A 12,461-nucleotide genomic window follows, 5' to 3' on the forward strand; every position below is an offset into this window, starting at 1 on the left:
GGCAGGGAAAATTGATGCCTTGCACTGCCTTGCCTTTATGCTACAAGACACAGCTTGGGGTGTTGTGGGTTCAGCAGCAGAGGGGTCAACTGATGATGTCTGCAGGGTGCGAGAAGCTGGGGCTGGGGGCATGCTTGCCACACCTGGGCACATCTCCTGGTTGGTGCTTCCCGGAGGTTGGCTGAGAACTGATGTTTTCAACAATGTTTTCATAAAATGTTTTCAAGACATTTATAGGGGCTGACTGGTCTTTCTTGGCCAGTTCATTGGCGAGTCTGCTACAAAGCCAATTTTGATGGCCCCCAGAACCTCATTCTGTTAGCGGCCTTCTGTTCTGTCTGTGGGTGCGGCAGATGCTATCAACAAGGGAGCTGTGATGACTGGTGGGCCGGGTCCACAGCTCCTCCTCTCCTTAGAGCCCAAGGGGAGAGGCCAGGTATTACCAGCTGTCCTTGAGGAGGCACTGCTCATCGGGCAAATGTGTACCCCTCTTAAGTTCCTAAAGCAGGGCTTGGCAAACTAAGCCCAAAAACCGAATCCTCTGTATCACTCGGGAACTAAGATTGGTGTTGGTGTTTTTAAATAACTGAAAAAAAAAAAAGAATATTTTGTGACACGTGAAAATGATATGAAATTCACATTATAGTGTCCATGAATGAAATTTTATTAGAACATAACCCATGCTCATTTGTTTGCAATTTTTTGGCTACTTTTGTTCTATGACGGCAGAGTAGAATGGTTATGATAGTGACCCGATGTCTTGAAAACCCTCAAATATTGTCTACCTGGCCCTTTACAGGAGACAGCCAGCAAGTCCTGTCCTAGAGAAAATAACTTTCTTGCACCAAGAGGCCAGGAAGTTAACCATAGAAATGGTAATGCCTGGGTCACCGGTGTGTTTGTTCTGCAGCGTCGCAAATGCCTTGGCTTCCATGGAGCCGGGAAAGAAAACAATATGGGAAACGATGAGTGGTATATCCTTGGGAGCACCTGATCAGGAACCACCAGTGTCCCAGTTAGGAGACCATTTGTGCCCCTTGGCTCTCAGACATGGCTGCTACCTCAGAACTCTTTTGGAAAGACAGACTCGAGGGTTGTATCGCCAGGAGATTCTGATTCAGTAGGTCAGGCATATGGGTGGGATACAGGCATATGGCTTTTAAAGAAGCACCCCACATGATTCTGGGGGAGTTGCCAACCTGTGTGAGGCTCTCTTGGTAGAGCAGCTATAGGAGCAGGACCGTGGAGAGTGCAGGCATCTTCATCAGTGGGGACTCCGCTGGGTCCCCTTGCTACTGAGTGCCCTGCCTCCCCTGCTGAGTCAGGCTCCCTTACATCTCACCACCAAGGGCACCCGTGAGACCTACCTCTGGGGACTTGAGGCCATGGGTCCTCCCCAGGATTCCCCAGCAGGCTCCCCTCCCTTCCTGCCAGCCTCCCATGAGGACAACTGAATGACAGCATGGTGAGGGGTGGCCTCCTGCTCTGCGATTGGACCTGTCTACTCGGCTCTGGTCTCTTTCTGTCTCTTCAACTGCCATCAGCTCTTCCTATCACCTCAGGGGCCTGAAATCTTGGTGGTGGCTTTCAATGGCTTGGATGGGCTCAAGGACTTGGGTCAGACAGTGATTGAGGTCGCTGTTTCCTGGTGTGACATTCAAGGTCTTTCCCTGTCCCTGTGCTGGTGTGGGGGTGAGCTGCTTGCTTTGGGGTGAAGCTTTTGTGACTCACAAAAGCTTTACCAGGGCTCTTCCTCTGCCCTTTCTACCACCACAGTTCCCCAGGACCTAATGGATGTCTCTGTGAGCAACCTGCCATCCCTGTGGCAACCCAGCCCCCGGCAGTCCTCCTGTTCCTCCTGTTCGCAGAGTGGCTCGGCTGATGGTGGCTCAACCAACGGCTGCAACCACGAGAGGTATGAGGGGCTTGGGCTGTGGACGGAAGAAACGCAAGTGCTGACTGGAGGTGTGCAGGCACCCGTTTCTTGCCTGCGCTGGACTCAGGGGAGTTAACACAGGCTATAGAAGCATCCAGGGCTTCCCTGGTGGCTCAGCGATGAACAACCCACCGGTCAATCCAGGAGATGTGGGTTCGATCCCTGGGTGGGTGAGATCCCCTGGAGACGGAAATGGCAACCCACTCCAGTATTCCTGCCTGGGAAATCCCACAGACAGAGGAGCCTGGCGGGGCTACAGTCCATGGGGTCGCAGAGTCGGACACGACTGAGCGACTAAACAACAGCAGCAACACAGAATCATTCAGATCTCGGTTAAATCCTAGCCATGTGAAGTCCTAGCTCCCTCATATATATCAGTCAGGATCAACAAGGTGCTGTCGCTATAACAAACAGTCCTAAAATCTCAGTGATTTATTACAACAAAAATTACTTACCATGCATGCTGTGTGTCCACCATGCATCAGCAGGGGTCTTTGCTTTTTCTACATTCACGGGCCTGGCAGATGGAGTCACCACCATCTTGAATATTGTGAATCCCAGTGACTAAGGGAAATGCTTTCTTTATTTAGCGGTCTTAAGGACAAATCAAATAACGGTTTAAAAGCGGCCAGCCTGTGTACTGGGCACGTGGTGATATTCAGTAAATGACACTTCTTAAATTTGTTGTATAAAGTTAAATCCCTGATCTCTCTCCTTGTCTGCAGAGCTCTGTCTTCTCAGGACTACTCAGCCCATTCATGAGACTGGTCATATTTCCCACTGACCCAGCCTGGCCTGGCCTGGGAGAGTGGAATCCTTTTTTCCTTGCTGGGCCTCTGTCCCAGCGCATGGCCCATTCTTTAGCCATAGGAATATAAGTGGGGACCAACATCAAATTTGTGAAGCCACAGAACTCCTGGCTCTCAGTGTGTGGTCTGTGGACCAGCAGCATCATCACCTGAGCAGATTCTCTGCCCCTCACCCGAGAACTGCTGAAGCTGAATCTGCATTTAACACATCACCTAGGGTCCCAAGACGATGTGTGTGCTTTTAAGCTTGAGAAGCACTGAAATGAGTAGAGATCCTCACATTTTAATACTATCAGAATCACCTTGGGGATCACAGACTGCTTCCTCGACCACTTCCTGGAGATCCTGATTAGGTAGATCTGTGCAGGGCCTAGGAATCCACATGCTGGAGAAACCCCAAGTGATTCTGTGACTGATGGTCCACGGACCATTGACAAATGCTGTTCTAACCCAGTACCCCCACTCACAGTGTCTGCTTCCACAGCTGCAGTGATGGGGAACTCACCACCTTACAGACAGCCAGGGCCACTCTAGGGGGCAGCGATTGGTGTGACGCTGCCCTTCTGTAACCTGAGGATGCCTGAGCCTCACCAGCCTGAGGGCACAAAGAGGGTGACTTGAATGCTTCGTGCCTCCGTGTGCCTGCCTGGAGGACTTCAGCCACGCCTCCTTCCCAGTCTCCCTAGGCTTTTAATGGGGGTGATATTCTTCTACTCTGTTCTCTCCAAGAATGTACCACACTCCCTTCAGCAGTCCCGTTTCCCAATCTGTTCTGAGGCCATATTCCTCTCTCCTCTTTCACCCAAAACAGCCCCCCTGCCCTCAAATTCCCGTGCAGGGATACTCTCTGAGACATTACCTGCTTTGCAATTAGCCAGACTCTGAATCCCAGACTGGCTCCTCTTGGGTTCAGCTGGGTCACTTTAGAAGTCAGAGCATTTTCTGCTGGTGACGGAAACCCACTTCCAATTGGTGCAAATGAAAAAGAAAACGTACTGATAGAACTGAGACGTCAGCATCATGGGGGCTTCAGGCATGGCTGGATCCAGATGTTCCACACAGGAATGTGTTTCTTGAGCTCTTGGCTCTGCTTATCTCTAGGACGGTTTCATTCTCAGGCAGGCCCTTCCTATGCAGCAGTAAAAATGGATCCTGGCAGCTGCTGCTCTGTATCCCACTGGCTTAGGAACCCAAGTAAAGAAGAGTATCATTTTTCAACAGAAACTGAAGTTCAACAGAAATCCCAGGGTTGATTCTCATTGGCCCAGGTTGAGTCATGTGACCCCCCCTCTGACCCAATCACTGTGACTCCAAGCTGAGTCATGTACATGGGTAGAATCAGCTCCACCCAAAGCATAGGAACAGAATTGGGAAGGCGGAAACCTCCAAGAAGAAGGGGCAGGGATGCTACGCAGGTGGAAACAGCAGTACCCCTGGTCTCTCTGACTGGCTGCTTCTCATCTGCTCCCCAGAGATAAGGAGTTATGCTCCTGTCCAGCAAGCCCGGGCTATGTGTGGATCAGTACTAAATGTCTTCCTTTTGCTCCACCTGCAGGGCTCCCCTGAAGCTTCTCTGTGACAATATGAAGTACCAGATCCTTTCCAGAGCCTTCTATGGATGTGCGTATTGGCCTGATTTGCCATCTTTGTCTCCAGGGAGCACTTATTCAGCGCCTACTGCATATCAGCAGTATTAGGGAAATGAGCCTGGCTCTGCGCCTCTGTTTCCTAGGTGTCTAGTGTTGGTTAAGTTACATTAACCTCCCTGAGCCTCAATTCCCTCTTTTACAGATCAGGCATAAAATTTCTCCCTTGGTTCTAAGAGAAGACAATGAGCAATGGGGCTCCTTGCTGGAAGGAGCAAGGTTTAATTACCATTGCATCTCTGTTTCCCACCTTAGAGGGCGTGTTTTCAGGATTAAATGGAAATATACAGAAAATATACAGAAAGCACCTAACGTTGCTTGCAGTGCTTGTTGGTGCTCAATAGATGTCAGTTCTCTCTTCCTATAGGCAGAAGCAGAAGAGCAAGATGGCCTAATGCCTTCTCAAGAACTTAAAAACTAAATTAATAACACAGGTGCTCTGATGATTTCCAGTTAACAGATGAGGAGACTGAGGCAAAGGGACTCGCCCAAGGTCACACAGCAAATAACTAACAGAGCTGGAACTCTCAAACCCAGGCTTGTAAAGGCTCTGTTTTTGCTACTCTCCTATTTTGATTCTTAGCAGGTTTTATTTCCCCCACCTCACAGCTTAGATGGGGAAGATAAAACATGTGTATATTTTAAGGAAATCTAGAAAAGTGTTACTACATCCTGCATGGGCCTGTGAAAAACTAGTGCAGGTCACATCAGCCTGGAAAGAGCTCACAGGGAAAGCATGAGCTCCCCAAGGTCAGGCTTTTTGCCTATTCTGTTACCATCCCTCCACAGTGCCCGATGCAGGGCCTGGCGTGGAGGAGGCTCTGGGCAAGGATTTATGAAACCACAGTGGAGAAGCGTCCTGGTAGAAGGGGTGGGAGTCAAGGTGGGCTTGATGCCCTCACGTGATGTGGCTCCTCCCTGATGGTGGTTGAGAGCCCAGGTTCTGGAGCGGATGGTCTGCGTTCATATCCCAACTCCACACCTGGCACCGTGACCTGGGCAAGTGATACATGCAGACTGTGCCTCAGTATCCCCATCTAAGGTGGGCATAGTAAGAGGACCTGCTTCATAGGGTTGTAGTGAGAATCAACTAAGTTATCTAAGCTCTGGGAGCAGCACCGTGGGGCAGAGTGTGTGCTGTGTGAGTGTTGGCTATCACGCCGTCGTCATAAGCACCGTGATTAGCCCCATTGTTGGCGGGTTGAGTCCTCAGGCTCCAGGTGGTCCAGGGTCCTCTCTGGGACTTGAGGATGAATTGGGGGTCGGGAATAACCAGAAGGAAAGGGCATGGTCAAAGCAAACACAGGCTAGCGTTTGCTGAATCATGCATGTGGGCCGGGTGCTATGCCCCCAGGCACCCAGGGTGGAGCAGATGAAGGGTGGCGCGCTGGCGGGTAATCCTCTAAGAGTGCAGGGCCGTCTTTGAAAGCAAACCAGAGCCTTCAGCATCTCCCCTGCTACTGACCTCAGGGCCTTCTTTATCCAGCTGCAATTTGAGCAAGTCCTCTCCTTTCCCATTCTCTCTCTCGGTATTCACTGGAGGCACCCCGAGGCACTGAGCCCGTAGAGTCACTTGCCCCTTCCTGCCTCCAGCCTGTGAATTAAATGCCTTGGTTTCCAGCCCGAGAGGAGTGAGCATCACCTCAATTGAGACTGAGAAAGGTGACGTGACTTCCCCAGGGTCGCAGGGCCATGAAGCAGTTAAGCCAGCAAGTAATTTCGCCCCTCTGAGCCTCACCTTCCTCAACCTGGAAAAGGGGGATGATGAGAATTCGCTGGTCACAAGGGTTCAGGCAGATTGCGAGGAGGACAGTACTTTGGAGACTTCGTGAGACAAGGCAGGAGTGCTGGATGGTGGGCAGTGACACTTTCCCTCCCTCTCCACAGGGCTTGCCTACTGCAGACACCTGTCTACCGTGAGGACCCACCTGTCAGCCCTGGTCAATCACATGATCGTGTCCCCTGACTTGCCCTGCGATGCTGGACACGGGCTGACAGCCGGGATCTGGGAGCAGTACCTTCAGGACAGCACAGTAAGGCTTGGCCTGGCTTGGCCTGCTGTGGGGCAGAGACTTTGCGGGGACAGAGACTATGGGGACCTCTTACCATTTTTCAAAGAAGGAAGAATGCAAGTGTACATATTTTTTAGAAGTTTTAAAATATCATGTCTCTGCCTCACTGCCCCCCACCCCAGTTCTGATCCCCTAAATTAATGACTAATATCAGTTTGGTGTAAACTTTGCTATACATTTCCTATACTTATACATTCACAGGTATGTCTATATAGATATAACTGAAATTCATTTTTTAATGAGGTGACATTATGTTTGCATTTTGAGTGATCAACTTACTTTTACATGAAGGACATCTTTCAGATCTCTAAGTGAAATACTGTGTGTTAGAACCTTAGCCCCTCATACATACGTGGACCATAATTCAGTCAAATCTTCCTCTAATAATGGACATTTAGGCTGTTCCTGTTTCTTTTTTTTTAAATTATTTCAGCAGTGCTGTAGTCAACATCTTTATAAGCATATACTTGTCTGTACTAGTTTTCTTATTTCAAGGGTAGATTCTTAGAAATAAAGCTGTTTGATGTCCATTTTAAATTTAAATGGATAAGACAGCTTACCTTTCTTGAAAAGTTATAGTGTTCATAATCCCTGGCAGTCTGTGAGCATGATTGCACGTTTCCTAAGGAATGCAAAAGATTTATTGACTTCTGGGCCCCACTCCAGCTTTACTGATTGGCCACTTCTAAGAGTGGACTCCAAGAATTTATGTTTTGGGAGTTTCCCACGGAATTCCCTGGCAGACTAGTGGTTAGGACTACATGCTTTCATTGCTGAGGTCCCAGATTCAATCCCTAGTTAGGGAACTAAGATCTCTCAGGCCGTGCGTTGCAGCCAGAAAAAAAGAAAGAAAGAAAAGAAAAGTTCCCCAAATGCTCCTAGAGATCTCCCCAGTTTGGGAAGCACTATCCTAAGGACAAATTGGCTGAAACAATAAATAGTCAAAACGGATGTTTTTCATCTAACGCTTCTGCAGCCATTCACTACCTGCTTGGTTGCATTGTTGTATCAGGGCTGCAGTAACACCGTAGTCCCTGCTGTTTTAGTTACTTGACCCTGTAGAGGTGTATTTCTTCCTCATTTGTTAATAACAGCATTGGGGGCTTCCTAGGGTTTTGCTTTCTCAAATATGACCCTACAATGGACACCTGTGTCCATGTGGCCCTGGTTGCTCACAGCATGATCTCTGAGGGCCAGGTCTGAGAGGCGGGACTGCTGGGCCACAGAGCCCATGCCCTAGTTACGTGTCGACCGAGTCTTTGCCTCCCCCACCTACCAGAGTTACGAGGAGCAGGAGCTGCTGCGTCTCATCTACTACGGGGGCATCCAGCCGGAGATCCGCAAAGCCGTGTGGCCCTTCCTCCTGGGCCACTACCAGTTCGGGATGACAGAAACAGAGAGGAAGGAGGTAGGTTACCCCAGAGGGGCAGTGGGGTCCTTGACAGCAGGAAGAGCCAGGGACCGTGGGGCTGGGGGGGCTCTAGTCCCCTGGTGGACCAGGGGGACACGGAGATATGGGGGAGCCAGGAAGGTTGAGGGCAGCGCCGTCCAATAAATGCAGCACAAGCCACAGATGTCGTTTTTTCAAATAGCTTTTTTGAGATAATGATAGATTCACATGCACTTGTAAGAAATAATGCAGAGACATCTCCATCCAGCTTCCCACAATTGTAACTTCTTGCAAAACTATAATACAATTTATCATAAGCAGGATATTGACATCAACATGGATATATACTGGCAATAAATCAATCTTCATTTTAAAAGTCCATATTTTATTGCATTTATTTTGTTTTCTATAATAAATATGTATATATTTTTAATCGAGATATAGTTTATTTACAACATTATGTTAGTTTCAGGCATTTAACATAGTGATTCAAAATGTTTATAAATTAGGGATTTCCCTGGCGGTGCAGTGCTTAAGACTCTGTGCTTCCCATGCAGGGAGCGTGGGTTCAATCCCTGGTCTGGGAACTAAGATCCATATGGCACGCAACACAGCCAAAAAATAAGATTAAAAAAAAAATTATGTTAAACTAACTGATTAAAACAGTGCCTGACATACAGCAGACATTCAATAAATATTTTACTCAGTCCAGACATCTGGACTTAACAATTTAAAAATGTTTTTATAAATTACAACCCATTTATAGTCATTATAAAATATTGGGTATATTCTGTGTGCTGTGTAATATTTCCTTATACACACACACATATATATATAATGTAAATATATATATATGTCAGCCTTGATCAGACTTCTCATTTTACTTGTGCTTGAGTGTGTGTGTCTATTTAGTTGTCCACAGTTTTATCACACGAGTGGGTTTGTGTTGTTGTTGGATGACACTGGCTTTTGGGGGTTGTTTGTTACACAGTTTTAGCGTGGCAATTGATGACCACAGTCAACGTGCTGAACATTTTCTGGTGCTGCTGTGGTCCTCATGTCCTTTTATAGCCACACCCACCTCCCTCCCGCTCACTCCCATCCCTGACCCCTGGCAACCACTGATCTATTCTCTCCGGCTGACCGTGCATCTACCCTGACAGGTGGACGAGCAGATTCACGCCTGCTACACACAGACCATGTCCGAGTGGCTGGGCTGTGAGGCGATCGTGCGACAGAGGGAGCGGGAGTCGCACGCGGCCGCCCTGGCCAAATGCTCGTCGGGGGCCAGCCTGGACAGCCACCTGCACCAGATGATGCATCGGGACTCCACCATCAGCAACGAGGTGATGGGCTGCTCCCCGGGGGGAGCCAGGTGGAGGGTAGAGGCTGGGATCTGCTTCAGGGGGCTGTTGCAGGAAGGGTGAGGGCTGGGAGTCCTAGCACAGACCTGACGCCAAACTCCAGCCCCTTCATTTCTTAGCTCTGGGGCTCAAGCAAAGCAGCTTTACCTTTAAGCTTCAGTTACCTCATCTATGAAATGGAAATGACCATTTGTATAGGGGAGATTTGCATGCAGCTCCAACAAGATAGCATATATAAACTCTCCAGCACAGCATTGGCCCTTCAGTTATTTGGCAAATGCCGTTGAGTACCTACCACGTATCAGGCACTGTCAGGAATGTCCTGGAATGTCAGGAATACTCCAGTAAACAGGTCAGACATATCTGTCCTGATGAAGTCCCAAGTTTAGCAGCCAAAAGCCAGAGGTGAAAAGAAAATCAGTTCCCTTCACCAATGACGTATCAGTCATCAATTGCCGTGCTAAAACTGTGTAACAAACAACCCCCAAAAGCCAGTGACATCCAACAATAACTGTTTCTTTTTCACTCATGAGTCTGTGGGTCAGCTGAAGCTCAGTTGAAAGGTTTGTTGTTCTTTGTTGGGTTCTCACATGTTTGGGGTGACTCAGCCCTGCCCCTCATGTCCATCCTCCAGCAGACTAGCCTGGCCACCTTCTCACAATGAAAGCAGCTCTTGAAGAGAAAAAGCAGAAATGCACAAGCATTTTTTATGTGTCTGCCCTGTTGAGTTTGCTAACATCCCATTGGCTGAAGCAGGTCCCATGGCCTAGCTTAGCTTCAGAGTAGACAGAAACTAGAAGATATAGGACAAAAAGCATGTATACAGGAAAGGAACAGAGAATGGGCATTAATACAGCCAGTCCTTTGAGTTTGAAGTCTCGAGTGCAGAGTGTTTAAAAGTGGCATTCTCTGGTTGCAGGTGGGAGGTGGAGGTCCTGTGGTTTGTGTAGCCTCCAAAGGGGCTCTAAGGAGGAGAGATGAGCCCGCCCACCGAGTTTCATTTGACAGATGGGAAGTTGAGACCCTGAGAGAGGCTTGCTCATGTCAGGAATAGAGATAAGACCACACTTACTGACTCCCAGCCTAGCACTCCATCCTGAGCTCAGCACAGGGACCCTGAGCCCAGATGCAGCCTCACCTGAGCTCCTTCCTGCCCCCTTTCCTCTCAGTCCTCCCAGAGCTGCAGTTCCGGCCGCCAGAACATCCGCCTGCAGAGCGACTCCAGCAGCAGCACACAGGTGACCTTCCAGAGGCCCCGCCCCCTCTCCACCCATCCGCCTCCCTCCAGCCCAGAATAATGGGATCAGAAGTCCCTCATCTCCAGGTCACTTAAGATTTCTCTGTTTTAGCTTTTTATACTTCCATTAAAAATTGAGGTTTTGCCTACACAAGTAATTCGTGAATCTCTTCTGCCTATTAAAAAAATATTGCAGAGAAAACTAAATTTGGTTTTGCCCATCCCTGGTCCCCACATGCCCTCCCTAGAAATAACATTGCCATCTTCTCTGAATATACTTTGCTTTCTAGTTTTGACTTTGGAGTTAGGAAAGTGTTTTGTTTTGTTTTTTAACATGACTGAAAGCAATTTAATTGAAAATAAATCTTTTTAAAACCAGAAGCACATGAAATTAACAGTAAATCAAGTGGGTGATATAACCACACCAAAGAAATATTTCAAGTGACCTTGTGACATGATCTTATACAGTCTGCATTGATGGGATATGGCCTGAAGACACAAATAGCCACAAATAAATCTTGGATATATATCCTGGAGACTTTTCCATAATATTTCATATTCATCTAAGTGTTCTTGAAAATTGATCCATAATGGTTAACTACATGGATATTTTTTAAGCCTGTTCCTTTAATTAGTTAACTTAAAAAAATTTTGTGCACATGATTTTTGTATGATGAAAGGTTTTCTTCCTCAGACCCAACTGCAATGCTCCCTGTTTCTTTCTGGATTTTTCTATGCCTGTTGCTGCATACGGAGCACTTTTAAATTTTCTACAAATGGGAGAATATGTCCCACCTTGTTCTGCCTCTGTCTTTTTACTGACTGTGTAGTGTTCCCCGGCATGCATGTTCCATATCTGAACCAATGCCCTGTGGGTGGCTATTCAGCATGGTGCACCACCACAACAGACATCCTAACTCATCTGTCTTTGTGCTCCTTGTCTGCAGGTCTTTGAGTCTGTGGATGAGGCGGAGCAGGTGGAGGCAGAAGGCAGGCTGGAGGAGAAACCAACCAAGATCCCCAACGGGAACCTGGTGAACGGCACCTGCTCCCCAGACTCAGGCCATCCCTCCTCCCACAACTTCTCCTCTGGCCTCTCGGAACACTCAGAACCCAGCCTGAGCACGGAAGACAGCGTCATGGACGCCCAGCGCACTGCCCCGCTGGTGCTTCGACCCAGGGACAGCAGCATGGATGACGGGCAGAGCAGTGAGGCCACCACCTCCCGGGACGAGGCCACTCGTGAGGAGCTGGCCGTGCAGGACAGCCTGGAGAGCGACCTCCTGGCCAATGAGAGCATGGACGAGTTCATGTCCATCACCGGCAGCCTGGACGTGGCTCTGCCGGAAAAGGAGGGCCCCGCGATGGAAGGCTGGAGGGGCAGCGAGGCAGAAAAGCAGAGCCAGGTGGACAGTGAGGACAACCTGTCAGAGGAGCCTGAGATGGAGAGTCTCTTCCCCGCGCTTGCTTCTCTGGCCGTGACCACCTCGGCCAACAGCGAGGCATCCCCCGTCTCTTCCAGCGGCGTCACCTACTCCGTAAGTCACCAGGATTCTCCTCCACTCCATTTTCTGCAGCCATGGGAGGGTGGCAAGCCTCTGTTATCCAGAACTACTTCTGTTTCATTGCCTTTTCCCCATCATGGGGGGTTCACTGCAGAAACCCATTTGGAAGAGAAGGTAATTTAATACTTCAAGAACACAGGCTTTGCACACAAACAGTGCTGGGTTCAAATCCCAGCTTAGGCACGTCTTGGTTTACATTCATGTCCAGTATCTCTTAAATATTTTACTTTCTTGCCATAAAAACCCAGAGGAAAGAATGTCAACTGAAAAGGTTTTCTGAGCCAAGGATCATGTACCTGTTTTTTGGGGGGCCTTCCCTGGTGACTCAGACAGTAAAGACTCTGCCTGCAATGCAGGAGACCTGGGTTCAATCCCTGGATTGGGAAGATCCCCTGGAGAAGGGAATGGCTACCCACTTCAGTATTCTTGCCTGGACAATCCC

The 12,461-nt window shown here is 48.7% G+C and overlaps 1 protein-coding gene across 10 annotated transcripts in view; it reads left to right on the forward strand.

Moving 5' to 3' along the window:
• SGSM1 (small G protein signaling modulator 1) overlaps window positions 1-12,461 on the forward strand; it is a 73,137-nt gene that overhangs the window by 44,258 nt on the left and 16,418 nt on the right. For 5 of the 10 annotated variants that reach the window (XM_086346022.1, XM_086346023.1, XM_086346021.1 and 2 more), the window contains 7 exons: window positions 1,777-1,915; window positions 4,301-4,365; window positions 6,279-6,424; window positions 7,743-7,871; window positions 9,017-9,199; window positions 10,387-10,455; window positions 11,402-11,992. In XM_086346022.1, the coding sequence (XP_086202148.1) occupies window positions 1,777-1,915; window positions 4,301-4,365; window positions 6,279-6,424; window positions 7,743-7,871; window positions 9,017-9,199; window positions 10,387-10,455; window positions 11,402-11,992 (1,322 nt within the window). The other 5 variants (XM_086346026.1, XM_086346027.1, XM_086346029.1 and 2 more) reach the window with 4 other exon arrangements.

Source organism: Bos grunniens, chromosome 17, assembly GCF_055505025.1.
Source record: "Bos grunniens cultivar Pamir isolate PY7600 chromosome 17, Bosgru_T2T1.0, whole genome shotgun sequence".
Classification (NCBI taxonomy): domain Eukaryota; kingdom Metazoa; phylum Chordata; class Mammalia; order Artiodactyla; family Bovidae; genus Bos; species Bos grunniens.